The sequence below is a fragment of the Periplaneta americana genome, chromosome 14, assembly GCF_040183065.1.
Source record: "Periplaneta americana isolate PAMFEO1 chromosome 14, P.americana_PAMFEO1_priV1, whole genome shotgun sequence".
Lineage (NCBI taxonomy): Eukaryota > Metazoa > Arthropoda > Insecta > Blattodea > Blattidae > Periplaneta > Periplaneta americana.
The window spans coordinates 52761963-52788757 of NC_091130.1; the positions used below are offsets into that span (position 1 = coordinate 52761963).

Sequence of the window (26795 nt, forward strand, 5' to 3'; positions counted from 1 at the left end):
GGAGCCCAATTTTGAGTGCACACAAACTGTGTGTGACTTAAATTGTGGCTTTCTATTAACGTACCTACAGTAACGAGTATATTATGCAAACCTGACTTTCAGATAATAGCTCCCTGTGAAGCAGATCTGAAAAAATTGTGATGGTGTAATGTATGGTTCCTGGGTAACTCAGAGCATTCGTGTGCTAAGCGAAGGGTCTCGGGATCGATACCCGGCCCCGGAACAATTTTTCCCTTGAAATTATTCAAATCTGCTTCACAGGGAGCTATTACCTGAAAGCCAGATTTGCATAATTCATACATTGCTCTTAGTACAGAATCGATAATATTTCGAAATAATGTGTACATTCTTTTGAATAATATGGAATCGAGAGTATTTAAAAAACAATGCATACACACATTATCTCCTGGTCTAGTAGCCGCATAAGTTGTACTTTCTTGGTATCACTCGTGAGATTCAGACCTGTTTTCGGACAGTTGACTAAACAACAACAACATTCTTAGTACAGAATCGACAATATTTCGAAATAAAGTATTATTGGAATCGAGAATGTTTAATCGATTCTTCTTAAAATAGAATCGACAATGTTTCGAAACAATACATACATGCTCGAGTATGGAATCACATTTCAAACGATTAATATTGTTCTTAGTACAGAATCGACAATATTTCGAAATTAATGTGTATATTCTTTTGAATAAAATGGAATCGAATGTGTTCAAAAAAACAATGCATACATTCTTAATACAGAATCGACAATATTTCGAAATAAAGTATATATTATTTTGAATAATATGGAATCGAGAATATTTAATCGATTCTTCTTAAAATAGAATAGACAATGTTTCGAAACAATACATACATGCTCGAGTATGGAACCACATTTCAAACAATTAATATTGTTCTTAGTACAGAATCGACAATATTTCGAAATTAATGTGTACATTATTTTGAATAATATGGAATCGAGTGTGTTTAAAAAAACAACAGATACATTCTTAATACAGAATCAACAATATTTCGAAATAAAGTATATATTCTGTTGAATAATATGGAATCGAGAATGTTTAATCGATTCTTCTTAAAACAGAATCGATTCTTCTTAAAATAGAATCGACAATGTTTCGAAACAATACATACATGGTCTTGAGTATAGAATCACAACGTTCCGAAACAATGCATACATTGTTCTTAGTATCGAATCGACAATATTTCGAAATAAAATGTATATTCTTTTGAATTATATAGAATCGACAGTGTTAAAAAACAATATATTGTTCTTAAAACAGAATCGACAATGTTTAAAAAAATACATACACGATCTTCAGTATGGAATCACAGCGTTAAAAATAATGTATGAATTGTTCTTAGTACAGAATCGACAATATTTCGAAATAATGTGTATATTCTTTTGAATAATACGGAATCAACAGTGTTAAAAAACAATGCACACATTCCCCTGAATAAAGAATCGATGCAATGCATACATTCTCTCGAGTATGGAATCGCAAGCACGCAACCTCTGGGATACCCACCTCTCTGCGATGCTGGCCCCGCTCATCACTTCTTTGTCATCGGCGTCGCGCAGTTCCTGCTCCGTGAGTGGCTGAGTATAACTGCGGCGAATTCCGCCTCTCACGAACCCTTCATCATCTCCAGCACCCACAGTGGATATCGCCTCCGCTGTGGAGGGGTGCAGCAACGTACTGGAAGGCTTGCGATGGCCGTCGCTGCCCGAGGAAACCACCGAAGAAACGGACGAGTGACTCTGACTCTTCTTCAGCGATTGTTGGAACTCTGACCTACATAAACAGAAAGTTCTGTGGTCATACATGTTGTTATCGCACCGCTACCGGAAGCAAGTACACTGACCAATTGCTTTTCGTGCGTAAGAGTTAGGCACCCCCCCACTCTGACTACGAGTAAGGTGAAACAATAGTTTTCAAATGCTCCTCTGCGGAAAACGTCCCTGTCTCATAAAGTTGTACACACAACACTCATTTTTGGTAGTCCGTGGTTACTAAACTTAAAATTAAATCCTAGAGTTGCGAGTTCAAAATTTTTCCGGAGCGTAAAACAAGAAGATATAGTTTTAAGAAGGCCTAGTCTTAAAATTTTTAAACGATGCTGCCTAGCGGATGAAGAGATAAATTTCAGCTCACCATGACACTCAAGGGTTCAGACAGGAACAAGGGAATTCCCTATTTATCGTCAGATGTCTTTGAAGATCTAGTGACAGCACATATGGACATGAAATTACATGAAATGCATGTCAACACAGCTTCAGATTAATGTAGAACATCGAGACAACTCTTAAGCCTTGGTTTTTCTGAACCGACGCATGCGACGTGCGAGGCCCGCCTCGTACAAAACCGGACTACACGAGAGATAGTGAGTGGTTTCTATGGCTGCGAGGTGCGCAGACCTCGCACCTCGCAGCTATAGAAACCACTCACTATCTTTCGTTGTACCTAGTCCGAATTTGTGCGAGGCGGGCCTCGCATGTCGCATGCGTCGGTTCACGAAAACCAAGGCTTAAGCGGGCGTATAGAGACCGAGGGGTGTATTTTTGTTTTGCTCAACTTCAAGACAATGCTAATTAAAAACAAAGACAGTTAACGTGAGACACATGAGGAAATGTTTCTTTTTGGTGCCTATCTTCAGCCGTTTTAAATTGAGACAACCTGGCAGGCATTTTGGCTAAGAAGTGACGCCATATAAAGATTCGCCTTTAAGCATGAAGAAAGCTTAGTAAAGACAATTCATTTTGGTTTTCTACACATATTTGAGTTGCCGAGATCTCCGAAAAGTCTAACAATCAGTTTCATCAAAAATAGAAGCAAAAAAGGAAAGCCCAGGCAACACCGGGTGCTTTAAGCTAGTATATTATATAATATGCATATAAACATGTAATATATCCTATATATCGTCAGCCCAGTTGAAAAGTAAAGTTTTGAGAAACCTGAATTTTAAAACTTTGTGTTGCTGTGAAAAATGCAATTAAGGCGCTCCAATTTGAAATGTACAGTATTATATAAAATATTATTACGAGAATTTTCAGCAATTTAAACGATCCTTTGATTTTTCGATATAAGATTCTGGCTGATATGTACGTCTATTATCGGATAGTACATCTCACTTGACGTTATATTATGTCAGCGGAAGAACAAATTCAAGACCTAACATTCTAAATGTGCTAAGTACCAATTTTCCTAATTTCATTTTATTCAATCTATGGAAGGAACATCCATATGAGAATATCATACTAAATTGTCTTTGTCGTAACTCAATTGTAAGTGACTCATTCGTGCGTCAAAAGACAGTGTTGTAAGTATCTCAACATGCATTTCGCAGTGTGTTTTTCATCAATATCTCAGAAAGTTGTTTTTGGCACTTAGCACATTTAGAATGTCGGGTCCTCAATTGTTTGTATACATCTTAAAACTGATTAGTGAAATATGTTACTAATAAGCAATGTATGCAATGGCAGAGCAAATGAACCCCCATTATTTTCTGGTTTAGTTGCAATGAGGTTCCAACCTGTTTTCGGGCAGTTGACTGAAGAATAACATATATTGCCAGTGTGTGATTTATTATTTTCATACATGAGCAGAGGGATTATATCATTTTAATTAACTTCAATAAAACTACTATAATACATTGAAATATTTGAACAACTCAACTAATATAATTTTACTGCATGTGACTCCATTTCTCTTAATCTGTGCTCCACGCACGGAGCTGGCCTAGATACAAAGTTTCTATTACGTGCCAGGGATATGTTAGTGCCGCATTTAAGATCTTGACAAGCGACAATAACGGCAAATCATAATTACTTGTCAGCTTGTTGAAATAGCACCATAAAACATTTCGGTAGATACATGTTTAATGTTAGGCATATTATAATTCGCTGAATGTTTACATTAGAGGAGGTCATCTCAACGTTAAAACAAAACGCTATGAAAGATTTTAATTGCTTAATTGTAATAAATGGAAAAAAAAACACAAGGTAAAGTCATCATAAACATAATCTTAGTTGTACAGTTATTATCAATTTTGTCATCTATTTCTATTTTTGTTCTATTTCTGACAGAGACGCTTGGAACTGTTTCGATTATATTTCTTGTCCATTCGAAGTAACCTGTTCATTTTTGCTTGTATGTTTCCATTTTGTTTTTTCTTTTGCAAATATTTTAAGATCTAATCCGATTCTTACATGCGTAATTTTATTTATCATTTGTACGAGTATATAGGCTATATCGCCGGTTTCTTGGTAAAAGTGACAAAGTCCAAAATGCAAAATTGGTGGGGAAAGGCATTTAAAGGTTTAATGATCCCTCCAAAGATACCTGCACTTCTTTAGATGTTAGTAATTAGTTATTTTGAAGGTAAATGTGCCATATTATTAGTTTTTAATATAAAATTATATATTAAATTTTCATAATGCTTGGAAGCCTTCAATGTGACTTGGTCACTTTTACTGGTTAGCATTTACGATCCTGATTCACAAAATAATGTTGGTATTGCTGAAGTTTTGTGGACTTGCAGTAGGTATTCTTTTGGTACTTTTTATGTAATATCCTCTCTATTATACCAACAACAAATTAAATTGGATGGAATAGAAAAGAACGAATGAAATGTAATTCATGATTCAAATAATAATAATAATAATAATAATAATAATAATAATAATAATAATAATAATAATAATAATAATAATAATAATAATAACAGAGTGCGTCAGATTTTACGCGAGGATCTGACTTTAATGGTCCACAAGCGTATGACACAATATTACGTCGCACTATATTGGTGTTCTCTGAGAGCGCTGCGTTGTTGAGTTTAATTTAATAAAAAAGTGCATGCGTGTGTATGTATACTGGGTGTTCAATTCAAAATGTGTCATGGGTCGCTGTATGACGTCATGTGGCTAACCGATGAGCCTAGAGAATTCAATCTCCCTACATTTCCGCAGAGGCGTATTACCTATGTGCTAGAGAGGTTGCCTAGCAAGTACGGCGTTCATTCTGAAGAGTACTTACCGATACGTATGGTAACGCCGGTAGTGGCAGGAATGCGAACTGTTTGGAAACCTGTACTGAGGGTCGGGATATGGGGAGAGGGTTAAGACGATTTCTTACGTATTTGCTGACATTAACATCGACTGTCAACATGGACACGGAGCATTTTATTTGTGTTGTGGAATGTTGCCGTAAGCAACGATGATAAATACCCTGCGTACGACTTGCCTGCGCAAAACACAGTTCGAAAGAGGTTATGGTAGCACACAGACCGTACAGCCGCCATCTGTTGCTACGACGTTCAAGTTATACCGTACACGTTCTCAAGTTCAGATTGAACGCCTTGATTAATAGGCAACTTCTCTGACATAAAAACTGAAACTCGCTTCAAATCGCTGACTCACAACAATGACGTCATGACACACTTTGAAATGAACATCCAGTATGCTGTAAATTGTATAGTAGTGTGTATAGCTCAACTGATGAATTGTCTGTGATTATAAATTGAATTAATCTACTTGATATTAATTGCACAAATTTGTATAGCTTAATGAAAGTATGCTACTTTGTATTGTATATATTTGTATAGTTTTGGCCGATGAATTGTATATGCTTTAAATTGAATAGTAATCTATATAGCTCTATTGATAAATTGTTTATGTTTGTAATTTGAAGTAGTTTGCATGATATGTATTATCAATTTCTGTATATCACAACTGGTTGAATTGTTTATGCCTTAAATTTAATTAACTTACTAGTTTTGTATTATACATATAGCTCAACTGATGAATGATCGTTTGCGTTTGTAAATTTAATAATATGATTGGCTATGTATTGTACACTTTTAGTAGAGCCATCGATGTAGCTCAGTCGGCAGACTCGCAGGGCTGCTGATCCGGAGCTGCGTTCGGGCTCGGGTTGGATCCCCCTTCGAGGTTTTCCACAGCCGTGGAACTGAAGCCGGTGATCTATGGCGAGTCCTTGGCATCAACCCCTATGATTTGATTACCCCCCCCCCCGTTTGATTTGATTACTGGTTGGGTTTTTACGAGGTTTTCCCCAACCAAAAGGCAAATGCCGGGTAATATTTTGGCGAATCCTCGGACCTCACCTCATCTCACTACATCTCGCCAAAATATTGTAAAAAATTGCACAAAATTGTAAAAATTGTGGAAAATTACTAAATTGTAAAACTATAAAATTTTGTAAAAATTGTAATTGTAATATTGTAAAATTTTGACTTGTTCCACATCTTAAAGCTTCATTGCTCATGTAAGATCTATGGAATAGAATGAATGAATGAATGAATGAATGAATGAATGAATGAATGAATGAATGAATGTTACATATTCATTTTGTGTAAAATGGCTCATACTGAGAGAACATTATTTGTAGAATTAAAAGATAAATCGTTTTCAAGTTGGACCTATGAAACAAAACGTGCTTCCAAAGATAGGAGATCGGCACCATATATTAAAATAGCGGATGGAGGAAGACAAAATAGAAATTTTCAGTTTTCAGAAATATCCTTGGCCAACAGAGTGCACTGAGACAAATAAGTTATATTGCTTTACCTGTATTCTGTTTGGGAGTGAACATGAATGGTCATCATCTTCTTGTGGGGTCTGTCACTAAACATTTTGAGAAGAAAGCTGATAAACATCTGCCTTATAAAGAGATACAAGGTAAGCGGATTTTTTCAGCCTACCCAGTATTTACACCTTCGCTTCGCCATCCGTATTTAGAAGTAATTATTTTAAGTGATTTAGGAATTATTTCTTGCTTAGGATACAAGGAAAGAGGGTTTAATGAATAAAAGCAAAAATTCTATGCCATTACTTCGAAATTCTTGGTAACAGATGTCACCCGGATAACGATCGAAGAGATCTCTGACGGAGAAAAGTGGGAACATGTCAGTTCATAATTTCGCCGATTCAGAGTCATCTGTGTAATGAACGTATTAACGTACTAATATGAGACGCACACACTGAGAAAGAGTAATAATTAAGCTGACGGAAGGTCAGAAGAGTCAATGACATGGTCGTCAAGTGCTCGGCATTACAAACCAACCAACCTTACGCTTAAACGAGATACAGTAAAATATATACAGTCTATATCCATTTGTTATACCAGGACAAACCAAACAAATGACTTAAATGCGATAAATGAAGATTTATGAATATAAATGGGAACAGTGGCGCACGCAGAATTTTGTCAAGGAGTGGGGGTCATTATTAAAATTGTTTACAATTTACATTATCGGTATTTTAAATGTTGTGCATTATTATTATTATTATTATTATTATTATTATTATTATTATTATTATTATCATCATTATTAAAATATGAACTGTCAAAAGCACAAAACGTTACACGAACGTTTCACAATAAAGTCAGAACTCAAGCTAACGAACGGGTGAATACCGCTCTTTAAATGAGTTTAAAATCGACAATGCACAATATTTAACATCAGCACTGCAGAACTATCAAAACAACCTTTTTAATATGTTTCACAACAATTTAAATTTCATACTGTGTCGGCTTCATTTTATTACAAAGTCGGTACAAGGCGGTAGATCTCACTATAATAAAGACAGCATTGTTATAATTCCAACGTGCAGCAGCACCAAGCACAGGGATTGTATTGAAGGAGGGGTAGGAGGACTACGCCTTATGTCGATGTAGATTTTGTTACTCTGACAGTGAAAAATTAGAGAAGGGAAACTATTATGGATAAAAGATATTCAAATGTAAATATGTATTTTTTTTAAGTTTAAGGAGGGGGGTTCAAATCCGGTAACCCTCCTCCCTCTCGCGTACATCCCTGAATGGGAATATTTATGCTTTAAGGTGTCAATCATAGGTACTGAGAGAAAGAACAGGTTATTTTATTGGTACGATGTTAGCCTAACGACTAGAACGTAGACTTTTTGCGCGTTGGAGAAATGCGTTCAAACCTCGAAAAGTTCAAGTGCAATTTTAAACTTACCGGTACAGCATAAAGCCGATCTGTAACATGTTTTTCTCGGAGTAGCTACTCCCGTTTCTCCTTCCCACTAGTCGACCATTTCTCAATACAGTAATAATTAACCATATATATCAATGGCGTAGTGAAAATGGTAAAATAGTACATTGCACCAACATTCTCAGCAACCAAATTTAATGAAATCCCTACTGCTAAGGTTCAATCAAGCAAGGTAATTGCTACTATCCCAGAAGACAGCGCTGACGCCCGAGTATGTGGGTATGGTGCCATGCAAACAATGGTACGAAGTGTCCGTGCCCATATGAGTTTCAATTCGCTACTGCTGGAAATGTTTAAAAAAATTAACTTGAAAACAAAATATTTTAAATTAAGATTTTAAGTAAAGTCAAATTCGATCACCATAACCACCGCTATAAATAAATTATCAATGAAGTCTTTTACAAGTAATAATAATTTTAAATTGCTCATATAATTCGCTATTTTTATGCAATCTTGAAAATGCAGAAAATGTCCCTTTATAGCATCTTCCTAATGTGAACATTCAATTGCAGTATAGGTCTAACAAGTTTTTTTTGTTAAAAACAGTCGTTCGAGTTCAACAAGGTAAATCCCGTTGAAGAAGTGTTATCAATTACTACTTGTAAAAATAATTTAGTTCCATCTCTGCAAACCTGTAATGGATGATGAATTTTTAGGCAAGAATAATCCCATGAGAAAAGTGTTATCCACTTCTGTTTGTGGAAATAATTTTTTTTTTCTCTCGGCAAACCCTACTGAAGTTGTTCACATTTATTATTAACAAGAACTGAGTTTTCAGCGGTCTTTCGACAATTTCCTATTCGCAATGGTCTACAGTTGGCGTATCCAGTCTCAGAGTTCTTTCCAGAAGTTTGCAGTAAAATTCGAAAAGTTGGTTCGGTTATTGGGAAACGTTATCTGAATATCCTTTAGGATCATGTATTTATAGCAACGCGTATGCAAAACGGTGCACTCCCTATACCTTCAAACTTTTTCTGTAGGAATGATTGAATTTTATAGAATACTTCTGGTCACCATAAAACTCAAAATGTTCTTGGAGAATGAATGCTTGCTAAGTGAACATTTTAATTTCTCTGTTATAGGGTATGACCAGATTAAAAAAAAACACGCACATAAGCACACGCACACAAAACAACTTAAATTACCTCTTGCTTTTGAAAAACCATATATCAACATAAATATTTCAAAGGTTGGGAAAGATTAACTGTGTAATACTTTGGAAACATTTCGTGCTTTATCATGGGAAAAGTAACAATGGAAAGTGATGTAAAATATGACTCATAATTTAAGTCACGCTATTTTTTGCGTATATTCGGTGTGTTATGACACTGATTCATTATCACTGTCACAGATAAACTTGAGTGATTAAGTTGAATCACTTTTAAAGTTGTGGGTGTATTATCTAATCCATAACTACACGTGCAGTATTATATCCGTTGCATATTCATTTAAACTTCCAATAAGCAATGTTAAATATTTTAGTATTAGCCTATATATTAATAAACGAGTATACAACTCGAGGCTTTACGGCGTTATGTGCATAAAATTTACCTTCTTTCCTTCACAGAAGTAAATCTATGACATTAGTCGATTAGTCTCTACAATATAATGCTTGTTAATCCCCATACAAGTTTTAAAGGCTTCAATAATGGTACATGAATAGTGAAACAATAATGGCATGAGCAATTTACAATACCAATTGAGATCTGAAAATCAATACTTAGGTATTATTAATTTATTAAATCAAATTACCAATATTACCAGTAGCAACAATAATGGAAAATAAGTCATTACTTTAATTCCAAGTATTATATTAAATAAACTATGAAAATAAATACTTTCAGATATTAAAATTATTATTCTAAAAGCAAACAATATGCATATCAATGCTGCTGATTTCATGTATGTCTAATTCTGTGGTATTTGGTCAAAACATGGTAACTCCAAAAAACCTGTTTTGAGATTAAAGGATTTTTATTTTCATTTTTCCTACACAAATCATAGTTCCAGTTTACATACAAATGTGAATGAAAATAACATGAGATTTCATGGAGATATCACGGCTATACCAAACGAAAGAGAACTTTTTTTATATAGGGCTATGTTTTCAGCTGAAAAGGTCATTTTTGGAGTTACCATGTTCCGACCAAACACCATAGAATTATCTTGTCTGAATAAGCTGAGCTCTTAAGAAAAAAATAACAGTATTACTCGTATTATGTAAACTGAACTTTGGTACCGGTATGTATTTTCGTAGAGGGAGAAAATGTCATTTTGGATTCAATGTCGAATGGTGCTACAATAATAATAATAATAATAATAATAATAATAATAATAATAATAATAATAATAATAATAATAATAATGTAAAAGATAATATAAAAGATATCCCCGTAACATGCCATGAAGGCACTTGAGGGGCATGGAGGTAGAACCCCATGCTTTCCATGACCTCGACACTAGAATGAGGTGGTGTGGTCGGCACCACGCTCTGACCGCCTTTTACCCCCGGGAAAGACCCGGTACTTAATTTTATAGAAGGCTGAGTGAACCTCAGGGCCGTTCTGAAAGTTTGGAAACGAGAAAAAATCCTGTCACCACCTGGGATCGAACCCCGGACCTTCCAGTCCGTAGCCAGTTGCTCTACCAACTGAGCTACCCGGCCACCTAATAATAATAATAATAATAATAATAATAATAATAATAATAATAATAATAATAATAATATAATTACCAACGTTAGCACACTCATTGTTGTCGGGCTCAACTTCAATACATGAATGAATGAATGAATGAATGAATGAATGAATGAATGAATGAATTAAAATTAATTAAGTAAATAATTTTTGTAAAGAAGAAAGAATCGTTGTGTGTTGCATTAATAATATACAAAATACGGAAACTATACATTAGGCATCTGAAGGGGATAAATATGTTATTCCTGGCAGAGACAAATTAATATATACTTTTTCAGCAGAAGACCCAGATTTTTCAGGGGGGGGGGGACGATCCCTTACATCCTCTCCGTTAATTCGCACCCTGTCGTTAAATATTCTTTATTATACAGATGGGTCTGTACATAGAGGACCTCACAAGTAAATTCAGTAACATTAATGGCTTATTATTATTATTATTATTATTATTATTATTATTATCAATTTTACAATATTAAGTAATGAAAATAATAATAATAATAATAATAATAATAATAATAATAATAATAATAATAATAATAAAAAGAGCCTGGTGGCATATTAGGGTCTCAATAACGAATTAAAAATTAAATTATTATAGAAGTCTATTTTATATTAAATCCGATACGGAATATAAAAGGAAGTTAATGGATTCCAGCAATCGTGATTACGAAATCTCTGAGTGTCAGATACATAAGAATAGCTTGGAAAATCCTCCGCATTCTGGATGAAACTGTCGTGAAGAATCTTCGCCCATCACAATCGCATATCTAACTCCATCTCCTTGGTAAGATCATCTTAGCTGTCGTGAATTTCACTATTGTATCTTGAAATCTCGTAAAATGTTGTACTTACATAGTAAGATAAAATTATCCCTATTACAGACCATGGCGGCTCACAGAGTAGCAGGAGGGTAGGCTTCCACCTTTGCTGACAATCGGCATTAGTAGCAGTTGGGATGTCAGTGTCAGTTCTATATGCTTTCCAGCCTTGCCGCTTTTGCGCCCAAGGAAAACTCATTGGTACTCAATTTCTATTGAGTCGATTCCGGCCATAGTGCGACCAAAGGATTATATTGGAAAATTTCATGTCCAAATCAGGAATCGAACCCGCGACCTTCGCATCTGTGGCGTATCATTTTAATCACTATGCCACAACATGTTCCCTGTATAATTATACAATGCAAATAAAAACTTTAATTTCTAAAAAAAAATAATAATAATAAAACCTAAGCACACCAAGTTGTAAGAAATTGTAGAACATTTGTATACTTTAAAGCACGTAATAAATTACATTTATATCCTGTATTATTTTATCTTATCTCGCGATGATTCACAAATGCAGTGACATGTGCACTCAACTGCGTTACCTCTGAAAACTTGTGATACGGCGAAAATAACATTACATAACAATCTTTGTTTACGGGTATATATGAATAAATATTTTATATTTATACACGCTAAACAGACATGAACCATTTTTGGGCAGATCGTGTTGTCACATCAAGTTCGTCCTTCCGAACACATGTGATCTGAAGTTTGGCAAGTTACAAAATAAGCCTCGTCGGACAGGAGAAGGAAATGTAAAAGAAGATGGCCAGACAATTTAAGCAACAATGAGATATATCTACTAATTATTACCATATTACGAAGATCAGTAGGTTGAATATGCTGATACTTGCGGTGGATTTTCTGATGTTTTTGGTGGATATGCTGGTGATGTTGAAGAATGTACTGGTGATGTCGATGAAAGTGCTAGTGATATTGATGAATGTGCTGATCCTATGAATATGATGGTTATGTTGATCAATGTGCTGATTCTGTTGAACGTGTTGGTGATGTTGAATATGCTAGCGATGTTGATGAATGTGCTGATCCTATTGAATATGATGGTTATGTTGATGAATGCGCTGATCTTGTTGAATGTGCTGGTGATGTTGAATATGCTGGCGATGTTGATGAATGTGCTGATCTTATTGAATATGCTGGCGATGTTGATAAATGTGCTGATCCTGTTGAATGTGCTGGTGATGTTGAATATGCTGGCGATGTTGATGAATGTGTTGATCTTATTGAATAGGCCTATGATGGTTATGTTGATAAATGTGCTGATCCTGTTGAATGTGCTGGTGATTTTGAATATGCTGGCGATGTTGATGAATGTGTTGATCTTATTGAATATGATGGTTATATTGATAAACGTGCTGGTCCTGTTGAATGTGCTGGTGATGTTGAATATGCTGGCGATGTTGATGAATGTGCTGATCTTATTGAATATGATGGTTATGTTGATAAATGTGCTGGTCTGTTGAATGTGCTGGTGATGTTGAATATGCTGGTGGTGATGATGAATGTGTTGATCTTATTGAATATGCTGGCGATGTTGATGAATGTGCTGATCTTATTGAATATGATGGTTATGTTGATAAATGTGCTGGTCCTGTTGAATGTGCTGGTGATGTTGAATATGCTGGCGATGTTGATGAATGTGCTGATCTTATTGAATATGATGGTTATGTTGATAAATGTGCTGGTCTGTTGAATGTGCTGGTGATGTTGAATATGCTGGTGGTGATGATGAATGTGTTGATCTTATTGAATATGCTGGCGATGTTGATGAATGTGCTGATCTTATTGAATATGATGGTTATGTTGATAAATGTGCTGGTCCTGTTGAATGTGCTGGTGATGTTGAATATGCTGGCGATGTTGATGAATGTGCTGATCTTATTGAATATGATGGTTATGTTGATAAATGTGCTGGTCCTGTTGAATGTGCTGGTGATGTTGAATATGCTGGCGATGTTGATGAATGTGCTGATCTTATTGAATATGATGGTTGTTGATAAATGTGCTGGTCCTGTTGTATGTGCTGGTGATGTTGAATATGCTGGCGATGTTGATGAATGTGCTGATCTTATTGAATATGATGGTTAGGTTGATAAATGTGCTGATCCTGTTGAATGTGCTGGTGATGTTGAATATGCTGGCGATGTTGATGAATGTGCTGATCTTACTGAATATGATGATTATGTTGATGAATGTTCTGATATTATTGAATATGATGGTTATGTTGATAAATGTGCTGATCCTGTTGAATGTGCTGGCGATGTTGATGAATGTGCTGATCTTACTGAATATGATGAATATGTTGATGAATGTGCTGATACTGTTGAATGTGCTGGTAGTGATGATGAATGTTCTGATATTATTGAATATGATGGTTATGTTAATAAATGTGCTGGTGATGTTGAATATGCTGGCGATGTTGATGAATGTGCTGATCCTATTGAATATGCCGGTTATGTTGATAATGTGCTGATCCTGTTGAATGTGCTGGTAGTGATGATGAATGTTCTGATATTATTGAATATGATGGTTATGTTAATAAATGTGCTGATCCTGTTGAATGTGCTGGTGATGTTGAATATGCTGGCGATGTTGATGAATGTGCTGATCCTCTTAATATGCCGGTTATGTTGATAATGTGCTGATTCTGTTGAATGTGGTGGTGATGTTGAATATGCTGGTGATGTTGATGAATGTGTTGATCCTATTGAATATGATAGTTGTTGATGAATGTGCTGATCCTGTTGAATGTGCTGGTGATGTTACTATTGGTGATTATGCTGGTAAACATGTTAATGTTACTGACGATGATTAATAGTACACAACATAACGTTAAAGAATGACAGTAATTTGCTTGAAACGAACTCCAAGTATTTTCATTTTTCTAGCAATGATAAAGAGTTAAATATATGTTTAATGCTTTTCTAGATTATAGAAACCAACCTCATCTCTATAGCTCTCGTTATGGCCATGTTTAAACTGTACGAATTACAACACCGATACGTCTCATTACGTAGGAATGTGCGTAATAACAACTTGTCCTATATAATCACTTGCTTAACTGTGGTACGTGAAGCAGTGATATACATTATACACTAACCTGTCATCCATTTCGAGGATTGTCACTCACGATCTTCAGCGAACGGTATAACCATGTTTCTCGCACTCTACAGCACTGCAGACTGTCAGTGAAGGTGGAATACGTATAATGCTGATAGTGCTACCGTGTGGTTTTCCTACTTACAGATAACGACGCCAGTAGCTTCACATACGGCCTTCGTGAAGGTTGTGTGGTATCAATACTGGTCATGGTGTACAAAAATATTCAGAATATTTATTGATGTGTTAAACGCTGCTTTACACCATAACCGTGAAAAAATTATTCATGCATGAAAGCCAAGTGTCTGCTGCTTTTGTATTGACAAAATAACTGCGCTTATGTACAGGCAGCATGGCACCGCACAGGATTCTAGACTTCAGCTTCTCTACAGATTCACCAAAATGCCCGCGTAAATATCAGAAGTCCACCGCTGTGGAGTAACGGTTAGCATGTCTGACCGTGAACGAGCGGGCATGGGTTCAAATCCTGGTTGGGACAAGTTATCTGGTTGAGGTTCTTCCAGGCGTTCCCTCAACCCATTACTAGCAAATAATAATACTTACTTACTCACAAATGGCTTTTAAGGAACCCGGAGGTTCATTGCCGCCCTCACATAAGCCGCCATCGGTCCCTATCCTGTGCAAGATTAAACCAGTCTCTATCATCATATCCCACCTACCTCAAATCCATTTTAATATTATCCCCCATCTACGTCTCGGCCTCCCCAAAGGTCTTTTTCCCTCCGGCCTCCAAACTAACACTCTATATGCATTTCTGGATTCGCCCATACGTGCTACATGCCCTGCCCATCTCAAACATCTGGATTTAATGTTCCTAATTACGTCAGGTGAAGAATACAATGCGTGCAGTTCTGCGTTGTGTAACTTTCTCCATTCTCCTGTAACTTCATCCCTCTTAGCCCCAAATATTTTCCTAAGAACCTTATTCTCAAACACCCTTATTCTCTGTTCCTCTCTCAAAGTTAAGAGTCCAAGTTTCACAACCATACAGAGCAACCGGTAATATAACTGTTTTATAAATTCTAACTTTCAGATTTTTTGACAGCAGACTAGACGACAAAAGCTTCTCAACCGAATAATAACGGGCATTTCCCATATTTATTCTGTGTTCAATTTCCTCTCGAGTGTCATTTATATTTGTTACTGTTGCTCCAAGATATTTGAATTGTTTCACTTCTTCGAAGAATAAATCCCCAATTTTTATATTTCCATTTCGTACAATATTCTGGTCACGAGACATAATCATATACTTTTGTCTTTTCGGGATTTACTTCCAAACCTATAGCTTTACTTGCTTAAAGTAAAATTCCCGTGTTTTCCCTAATCGTTTGTGAATTTTCTCCTAACATATTCACGTCATCCGCATAGACAAGAAGCTGATGTAACCCATTCAATTCCAAACCCGTCTGTTATCCTGAACTTTCCTAATAGAATATTCTAGAGCGAAGTTAAAAAGTAAAGATGACAGTGAATAATAACAGTAATAGTAATAATAATAATAATAATAATAATAATAATAATAATAATAATAATAATAATAATTTATTGTCAGAACAAAGATACATACTGCTTTTTTTATAAAGTATAAAAACATTATAGCATCCTCAGAAAGAGTAAGTTACATACTCGAGGTCAGGGGCATGCCACATAATGTTAAGGTATTTTATTAAATAACAGGAGTAAAAAGATAAAAAGAAGAAAAGACAAAGATATCACAATAATTGAACTTTAAATTTTCTCTCTAAACAGCAATTTTTGAATCAATTAAAAAAAATAAAAAGCATTAGCAAATTGCATGTTTGGGAATTTAGCTGTTATTTTGTTATAAAGCCTTGAACCGAAGTTGCTACAGTGAATATGTTGGGTAATTTTCGGCGCTGGATCCTGGACTCATTTCGCTGGCATTGTCACTTTCGTCGCATTCAGACGCTAGATAACTATAGCAATTGATAGAGAGTCGTAAAATAACCAATTAAAAATATTCGCAAAAATATGTTTTTTCCATAAAAAATTATTTTCTAAATACAAGGTCCGACGTGTCTTTTTTTCTTTCAAAATCCCCTCTTTCACTTTTACCTATAATTATGAGTTATTAAAAAAATCCTGTAGTATAGTAACCTATATTGAATTAAGACTAACATTAAGACTAATATCATGATCCAAAAATAAAAAAGTGAAAAAAAAAATTAATTAACGAAAAAAATGCTTTACCGGTCCCCTCAAAACAGTGATTCGATTTTCATCAAAATTTCTTTATGTGAAAGACAAAATATATCTTACAGGATAGGTATTCAAGTATGCGGAAGAAAATCATTCGGGATAATTCTGTTTGTGTAAGGAACGCCAATGAATGGAATTTTCTTCGATATCGCTATATACTGCACAACAACAATATAGCCTACTACCAACAAACTTATTTACTTCTCGACGTGAAATTTGTTCGTAGTATTTTCAGTGCTCATTAAATTTCTCCTTCTTTCGTTACAGGTGTGAAGAAACTCTCCACTTTCTATTTGGGCACATGTAATCCGTAATCGCAATAGGCAATAAAACTCCAGCGGTTACGGCAACTATCTTCCGATGGGATACTACGTAATTCAGTTTCCGGCTATTCCAACTGGTAATAAATCTTTGAAGAGCGGACTGCTGGTAGTGGCCATATCCAATTAAGGAATAGGCGAGAGTAATATGCATTCATGCTATTCCATGCCATTATACGAATGGTACAAACATAGGGTCTAGAAACTCTCTCGTACGTACCAAACTTTAAACTTTCTGCCGCACCACTTGTTCTGTAATAAAAATTACTCATCATAGCCTACAATACGTAATTCTATGTGTAAACTTTAAGGGAACTTGTACGTGAAAATGTACAGGAATAAAAAAAATAGTAATTTTAAAGTAATTTACTATATTTTCTTTAAGGAGTTAGATGCAGCTTACGGCAGTAAAATGTTTGGAAATATTCAACATTTTTTCCCTGCATTACTGTACCTTTTACAATAATGAAAATTGGTATGTGTAAAACACTGTTCTTCTGCTATATGAGAAAAATATTTTTACGATTTAAAAGAAATATATAATTTTGTTTTTCAAAATTCAAAATGGTGGTAGTTCACTGTGCAGTGATGAAGCGTTTCCGTCATAACTCATAAACTTGTTAAATTTTTCATATTCTATCTCTTTTATTTTATTGCAGAAAGTCATGTTTACACTATCATGCTTTTTCAACTACATCCTTAATAAGTTATATATTGTTTATTTATTCTGGTAGAGTTAAGGCCATGAAGCCTTCTCTTCCACACTACCAGAAGTGAAATACATAATGAAACAATGACAAAAATAGTAAAGTCATACTTAAATATAAAAATCATTTTCATACACATTAACAAGCTTACATGGGCTATAATGAAATATTAACTAAACATGTTACATAATTAAGTTATTTACAATAACATATCCTAATTATACTTTATGATAGGCCTAAATGACAATTTATTACACACAGAATAACCTATAGAAATCGGCTAACACTCACAAATCAATATCATGTAAAAGTATGTAATTCTTAGTTTAAATTGATTAACCGTTCGGCAATCCCTGACATGACGAGATAAGGAGTTCCATAGAAGACAAACTGACACTGTGAAAGAGGATGAATAGAAAGAGGTGCGGGACGAGGAATGGATAATAAGGCCTGTTGTTGATTCCGTAACTTGCAAGATATTCAAAGGGAGTCCTCAGATATTTTGGAGTAGAAGTAAACAATATTCTAAACAGAACAGATAAAGAATGTGCTATTCTACGTTCCTTTAGGCGGACCCATGAAAGAACTTCAAAATATGGCGTTATATGGTCAAATTTACGAGTATTGCAGATGAAGCGGACACACACATTATGAACACGTTGTAGTCTTTCAACTAAATTGACAGTTATATTTGTCAAGAGAGAATCACAGTAATCAAAATGGGGCATCACTAGCGATTGCATATTTTTTATTTTGTGTTAGAAGAAAATACTGATATTTGACCATTTTTTAAAATAAATTTATTTTTTATCAGACAATCTATCGAAGGCAGAGAAGTGATTTTGCATCATATTGTAGATATGACAAATACACACAAAAAATTTAATCACAGAATGTTGGATAGTTTTTGAGTTATGAGGGAAATGCTTCATCACTGCACAGTGAACTGCCACCATTTTGAATTTTGAAAAAATTATATATATATAATTTTTAATCCTAAAAATATATTTTTTTTTCATATAGAAGAAGGACAGTGTTTTACACACACTAATTTTCGTTATTATACAAGATACAGTAATGGAGGAAAATAAATGTTGAATATTTCCAGAATTTTACAGCTGTAAGCTGTACATAACCCCTTAAAGAAAATATGTGATGATGCAAAATATTTACTTCGAGATTTTCACGGAACTACACGGATGACGAAAAAAAAGTTTTGAACATGTCGTCTATGTACCAGCTATTTCTGCTAACTATAATATAAAAGATTAAAAAAATACTATTTTATCTGGAATAAAAACACAAAATGGCGGTGAACTCAAAATGTACGCCATTTTCTTTTTAATTTTTATCCTTGCATGAGATGAAGATATAAATGAAATGAGCTTTCCAATATATATCTAGAACCCTGTATTTTAGAGGAATTATCATATTAGGAAGAACTTATAGGCTACCTTTCGTTGCGAATTTTCCAGACTCTGATAGCACCTAGGCCAATCAGGCAGTCACTATACCCTTAGTGAAGAGTACCTCAGATTCCATCACATGTTAACTTGCATCCAAACAATTGGCTGCATAAATATTTACTTATAAATGAATAACAGACGAATATTTGTGTGACGTTTTAAGAAAAGATACTAAAGATTTCAAATAATTACATTATAGAGGCCTAGTGCGAAGAATGTATAAGTGCCAATAAAATATTATAAAATGAGAGAGTGTGCAACGTGAAAACGATCTTTTTTTTTTAGCGTGGTCGATGTCTAGAGGGAAAACTTCTCGTTTAGTCCCCAGTGACTCGCGCAAATCGCATTACAAGTTTTAATAGCACTGACCTATATCGCACAACAAGTTTTGTTAAGCTGACTGATAAAGAAAGCTCACGATATCTTGACTACAGTTACTCCGTAACCTCTGCGATAACATTATGGATCGGTGCATATACTTGGCACAGAGACTGTTTAAACATCAACGTACAGAAGCATAACATCAAATAAATAAGTAAACAAATAAATGAAACGAAGAAACAGGACATGAAGAGTTAAAAAAAAAAAAAATCAAGAGGCAACTGGAATATTTACCTGAACATATATTCAGAGAAATAAAATTAGAAACAGCAAAGAGAAGGTAAGAGAAGATGAGAATAAAATATAGTCAGACGCAGCTTACTGAATTCCCTAAGGGTGAAACCTAACCATTTCCCCCTATTACTACATATGCTAGTGGATTATAGAGATTATTTAGCTGTCTAGTTGAATTTTCTTTTATCAACTTCGTTTCGAATTTCGAGTACTGACAAATGAGGCGTTCAGAGCTAAAGTGGATCAAGTCCATGAGACGTAGTTTTTAGATAATAGGACAAAGTTAACTTGCTGTAGTTGATTATCTAATTTAATTAGCAATAACCTTATTGCTCCATTCTCAAATTCTAGATTCATAAAATATAAACAATTGTGATGTTAACTGATGCAACGCTTTGGTGAGTTGATCCACTATGGCTCAGAACATCGTGACAAATAATCTGAGCCAAAAGTGACTGGTGTCACCTACCGGCGAATGCTTGGAATTAAGACTTGATCCATTACTGCTCGAAAAAGATCGAACTTCAGATAATCAGAAAATTAATTAAACTCAATTTATGAAAATTTGTGACATGATCCATTTTAGCTCTGAACACCTCAAATACAACTGGCAGTTATTTTCTAACTGTTATGTTGGCAGCAATAATTTTTTACAGTTCGTGTTGATGTTCAGATAAGCCAATTGCTATAGATACTTTTATCAATAATTTGCAGTGATCAATCTTAATGGCTTAACAAGAAATATACAAAACAAGTTACATTAAAACTGTTTTAAATATATTTTACGTAACACTTATATGCCTTTTATTACAAGTGCAAGCGTTTTCGCTCTCCAGGGGCATCATCAGACTGGAATAACAATATCAAATATCAAATCAAAAAGTTAAAATAAATATGTGATGACAATGTATGTGATGGAATTTGATTAAAGTGGAGTGTGTTTCATATTAAACTTATCTACTATATAATATAAAATACACAGACACTATATTGTGTGTGAGAACTTATGTTCTACAGTGTTGTGAATAACAATCGATGAATGTATATTAAAACCATAGAATGTAACGCTTGATGCAGGTCAAAGTACAGTAAAACCTCTATCATCCATAGTAATGAAGGAGGTAGGCTGAACGGTTAACCGAAAAAATCTGATAATCCGTATCATAAAATATTTTCGTAAATTTAGTGAATAATGCTTATACTTTCCTAATTTCCTCCATGGTCTTGTATTGAACACGCTAGGTAGTGGATCAGAAGTTCATTAATTTAAGTCTGGTTCTTAACAATGGGTTTTTAAGGGCCAAGGAAACTCCTTGTAATAGCTGTCTGTGGAAATATAGGAAGAGTGGACGTTTCATGTTGTACTGTCCAAATTTCAAGAGAGGAGCCCTGCGAGGGGAGTATGGTCCTTGCGGGGTAAGAGGAGAGGGTAAGCCAGTAACTCGGCGTTCTTGAAGGAGCAGGTGGATGGTGTTGGTGTCACTGGTCGGCTGGGACAAGCAAGGCTCAGTCAATGGCCAGCCGGTTTCGTGTCGGGGATAGGTTATAAGAGTGGGGGAATAACTCGCATTCCTTGGTCGGATCTTCTCGTGAAACGCGGACTGTAGATTTACGTACTTTATACACTTTATCCTTGATTTTTATTAAATTGCACAGAGTTGTGACTTCAATCTCATATTCTAAGATAAGTCACAGTTTCTCTTTCCCCTAACCATTAAGTTATTTGCATTTTTATCCTTAGAATAGCATGATTTATTTTGATACTCCAAGAAAACATTTTATATAGAAGTTATAAGGTACAACAACTCGAACATTAGACCATACTGTGTAAAGGGAAAATCTTGTAATAGTCTTCTCTAGAAAAAAATAACATGCATAATGTACAGTACTTAATATATTTCTGTAGCACAAAAAAAAAAAAACCCGCGCGAGAAAGACAGTTGGAAAAACCGCCAATCGGTTAATAGGGAGACGAATAATCGGGGTTCTACTGTATTGTCAAACTGCCTAAGGTGGCTGTTAAATTATCATTATATTTGCATGACGTAAAAAGATGGAAAGTACTTCCTAATTGGAATATCTACTTTAAACACTGTATTGTGAGTGAGAACCTTGTGTTCTACAGTTATGAATGAAATATCAATACATCAATATTGAAATTAAAATTAACTAACAGCCTAAAATAGGTATTGAATATCATATTATATACATGATGTGAATAAATGGAATATACTTCTAGTTGGAGTGTGTATTTTAAACACTATATTGGGTACACGAACCTTGTGTTCTACAAACATGAGTACAATATCGGTATATACAATAATAAAACATAATGTTAAAACTTGATGCGAGTTAAAGTGAATTATGAAATGTCTGTTGTATATTATTTATACACACGACACGAATATATCGTATTGCTAAATGTGGTCACTCTTTTGACCAAGTTAAATGTTGCATTCGATGAGAAGATTGAATGAATTTTGTGGTATGGGAAGTATTCTCGTAACGCATCACCATGCTCTGAAGAACGCAATCTTTGCAACCACAGCGAATGCTAACTTTTCCAGATTTGTCGGACATTATGATTGATGCAGCAGATCTGGAATTGGTTAGCGTTATTTTGATGCTGGTACCAGCCCGTGCCTATGCCATGAAGACACAGGATTCTCACTGCTGCATTCCGGAGCAGGCGCATCCATTCGGACAAGGCACGGGAACAGACAAACGGACTTGGTCACGATAAAGCATGTTCAAGAGGCCGGGCCGGGCCTTGCCACTGTAAATGACACGGCTGGGTCGTGGGTTCTCGGGTGACGTTGGCGTGATCCCCGTGCTTTACCCACAACGACCCACTCAACGGGAGTTCAGATTATGTTTTCTTTATGTCTCTATTTAAGTTTCAATTATAAAATAACAAAATTAACCAGTCACAAAGATGACACATACTTTCTTATATCTTTCATGCCTTTCGCGATAAATTTTAGGCTACTTTATCACGTTTCGAATAATGTTATTGTTTATATTAGTTAATTTGTTGAAAGCTATTCAGAAGTCACACGTAAATGAGATTTATTACACATCAAAATAAAACTTCCGTTTCCTAATTTGCGCACAAAAGGCAATCCTTCCAATACCAAAGTAAGATATCCGACTTATAATGCTGGAGATGGTAGATTTTTGCTATCACGATAAATACGAAATGTAATTATATGTAATCTTCATCTTACGATGTTTGGGTGACGTATATACGTCCGTTGATGTAACATATTAATGAATTAAATACTATTATAGTCACAACCATGCCATGGTACGAAAGAAGAATTTCACAACCTCGAGCGGGATTCGAACCTGCGACTTCCTGTTCTCCGGTCAGGCGCTCTACTACTGAGCTATCGAGTTCGTCTCACGCCAAAGGCTCGGAATTATCCTTTCATACTGGCGACTCTGTTGTAGAGTACTGTCCATAGCGTCTAATCTTAATCAGCACTGCTTATGGCTGGAAAGAAACTTTACAAATGTAATCGTCATCTTACGATGTTTGGGTGACGTATATACGTCCGTTGATGTGACATATTAATGAATTAAATACTGTCATGGCATGATTGTGACTATAATAGTATTTAATTCATTAATATGTCACATCAACGGACGTATATACGTCACCCAAACATCGTAAGATGAAGATTACATTTGTAAAGTTTCTTTCAAGCCATAAGCAGTGCTGACTAGATCAGACGCTATGGACAGTACTCTATAACAGAGTCGCCAGTATGAAAGGATAATTCCGAGCCTTTGGCGTGAGACGAACTCGATAGCTCAGTGGTAGAGCGCCTGACCGGAGAACAGCAAGACGCAGGTTCGAATCCCGCTCGAGGTTGTGAAACTCTTCTTTCATACCATGGCATGATTGTGACTATAATAGTATTTAATTCATTAATTATATGCTTAGAAACATGTCAAATATATACTGTAGTTTTTAGTTCGCAATAAAATGTGGAATACAGTACAAAAAGCGAGATGTACGCGTTTCTGCGAAATAAGAGTGACATTCATTTTATGACATTTTTGTTTTTGTTTTTCTTTCCTTTTCTTTCCTTCTTTTTTTTTACAAAAAAAAAGAGAAAAAAAAAGAAAAAAGAAAAAGAAAAAAGAAACAATTTATTAAATAGGTCACTCTCCATGTTAGCTTTTACAGTGTGAGTAGCACACGAATGTAATCTATCTGATACCTCTTTGTTGTTATCTGTATTGTTATTTCGAATTTTCAAATAATCTGTTTGGGAGTAGAATATTGGCTGTCAATGCGATCTTTTTAGGTCTTTCGTAATCTATTTTTCCGGCATCTCAATTACCTTTTTTTTCTAGTGAAAAGATTGAGTTAAACGCCAGATGTAGAATATGTCATCTAACGAAATCGATAAAAATAATCAGATTTAAAGACCGAAACGAGACAGGTATTTGCAACATTCTTCAGTTTTATATTATCTAGAGTACAACTGAAAGGGATCAATATTATAAAATTCATATCACTTTCCTAGAAGTGTGCTCATTAAAAATAAATAAAAAACCTCTTATACAATCAAAATAATGCATTTGAGCGGCACCTAGCATGGGTCGTTTTGTATAGAAAGTTAAAGCGTTAAGGGTATGGAGCTGACCACCCACATTCTGCTAATGTCAAGGTTACAAAAAGATTAAAGTTCTATCTATTTCCACCTTACACACTTTTCAAAGTTCACCATGTGGAGATTATTGCTCTCCAATAATTCAATGTGGGTGTATGTCACACATCGTTCGTCCTATTATTTCATGCGGACTTCTCGCTAGGATGGCCAGAAATACTCCCCAATTTATTATTATTATTATTATTATTATTATTATTATTATTATTATTATTATTAGGAAAGTTCAGGATAACAGGCAGGGTTTGGAATTGAACGGGTTACATCAGCTTCTTGTCTATGCAGATGACGTGAATATGTTAGGAGAAAATACACAAACGATTAAGGAAAACACGGAAGTTTTACTTGAAGCAAGTAAAGCGATCGGTTTGGAAGTAAATCCCGAAAAGACAAAGTATATGATTATGTCTCGTGACCAGAATATTGTACGAAATGGAAATATAAAAATTGGAGATTTATCCTTCGAAGAGGTGGAAAAATTCAAATATCTTGGAGCAACAGTAACAAATATAAATGACACTCGGGAGGAAATTAAACGCAGAATAAATATGGGAAATGCGTGTTATTATTCGGTTGAGAAGCTCTTATCATCCAGTCTGCTGTCCAAAAATCTGAAAGTTAGAATTTATAAAACAGTTATATTACCAGTTGTTCTGTATGGTTGTGAAACTTGGACTCTCACTCAGAGAGGAACATAGGTTAAGGGTGATTGAGAATAAGGTGCTTAGGAAAATATTTGGGGCTAAGCGGGATGAAGTTACAGGAGAATGGAGAAAGTTACACAACACAGAACTGCACGCATTGTATTCTTCACCTGACATAATTAGGAACATTAAATCCAGACGTTTGAGATGGGAAGGGCATGTAGCAAGTATGGGCGAATCCAGAAATGCATATAGAGTGTTAGTTGGGAAACCGGAGAGAAAAAGACCTTTAGGGAGGCCGAGACGTAGATGGGAGGATAATATTAAAATGGATTTGAGAGAGGTGGGGTATGATGATAGAGACTGGATTAATCTCGCTCAGGATAGGGACCGATGGCGGGCTTATGTGAGGGCGGCAATGAACTTCCGGGTTCCTTAAGAGCCATTTGTAAGTAAGTATTAAAATCTGTATAAATATAACGATATTCAACTACAAACGTGGTGGTATTAAATAGTGGTAGTAGTATACGGCGACATTATGTTTTAAACATGTTTTACCCACCAGCTGGCGCGGCGACGCACACCGTGCGCCATGGCGTGATTTTCCGGTTGTGTGTGGAGGGGATAAGTTCCTATTTCTTCTACGTGCGTCTATTCCTCCAGTCGAGTGTTCGCTTTGTATTATAATACAACAATAATAATAATAATAATAATAATAATAATAATAATAATAATAATAAAGTATATAAGAACGCTCTTAAAAATATTCAGTCAACATTATAGAAAAGGCCGTTTTAATGAAAAATTGTGTGGCGCACAGTGTGCTCCGCGCGCCTGGTCGTGTTACCAGAAAAGACGAGCCCGGCGAAGGGTTAAGGACTCTGTTCTTTGGTCCATTCCCTTGTCATTCCTGAGAGGATCTTGAACCACCGATAAACAGATTTTGAATTTACATACAGTAAGTAGTTCCACATGCAAGAGGGAAGCGTGATAGGGAATGTCGAGTACAGCGTGGAAACAAATATGAATAACTGAACAATTCCCTTGGGTTTCTCAAGCAAAGTGTTGTCCACTAACAAAAAAATGGGAACAATCTCGGAGACAATGTAGCAAAACTTACTTTATCAGTCTAGTGAGTTACGTTACTTTGTGCATCAATGATCAGTTTGTGCTGTTAAAATGTCCAGCAATTACTATTAAATTACACCCAAACCAAGTGTAATAATACTTCATTACTCTGAAGAAACTTTGCATCTCCGGTTACTACGTGGCAACAAAGCCACTTCTTGTCCCAGCAACTAAAACGTACCCCACTACAAACCCTAGTAATGCCGCACTTCGATTATTGTGACCTAAGTTCTGAACTGTCAGTCAAGTTACAGCGAGTTCAAAATATGTGCGTCAGATACGTGTGCGACACCCGACGATATGATC

At 35.2% G+C, this 26795-nt stretch overlaps 1 protein-coding gene across 7 annotated transcripts in view; it reads right to left on the bottom strand.

Annotated features, from left to right (window-relative positions):
• Nucleotides 1-26795, bottom strand: part of LOC138713282 (microtubule-associated protein futsch-like) — a 1205925-nt gene that overhangs the window by 121748 nt on the left and 1057382 nt on the right. For all 7 annotated transcript variants that reach the window (XM_069845262.1, XM_069845261.1, XM_069845263.1 and 4 more), the window contains one exon: nt 1536-1802. In XM_069845262.1, coding sequence (XP_069701363.1) covers nt 1536-1802 — 267 coding nt within the window. The remainder of the gene's footprint in view (nt 1-1535; nt 1803-26795) is intronic.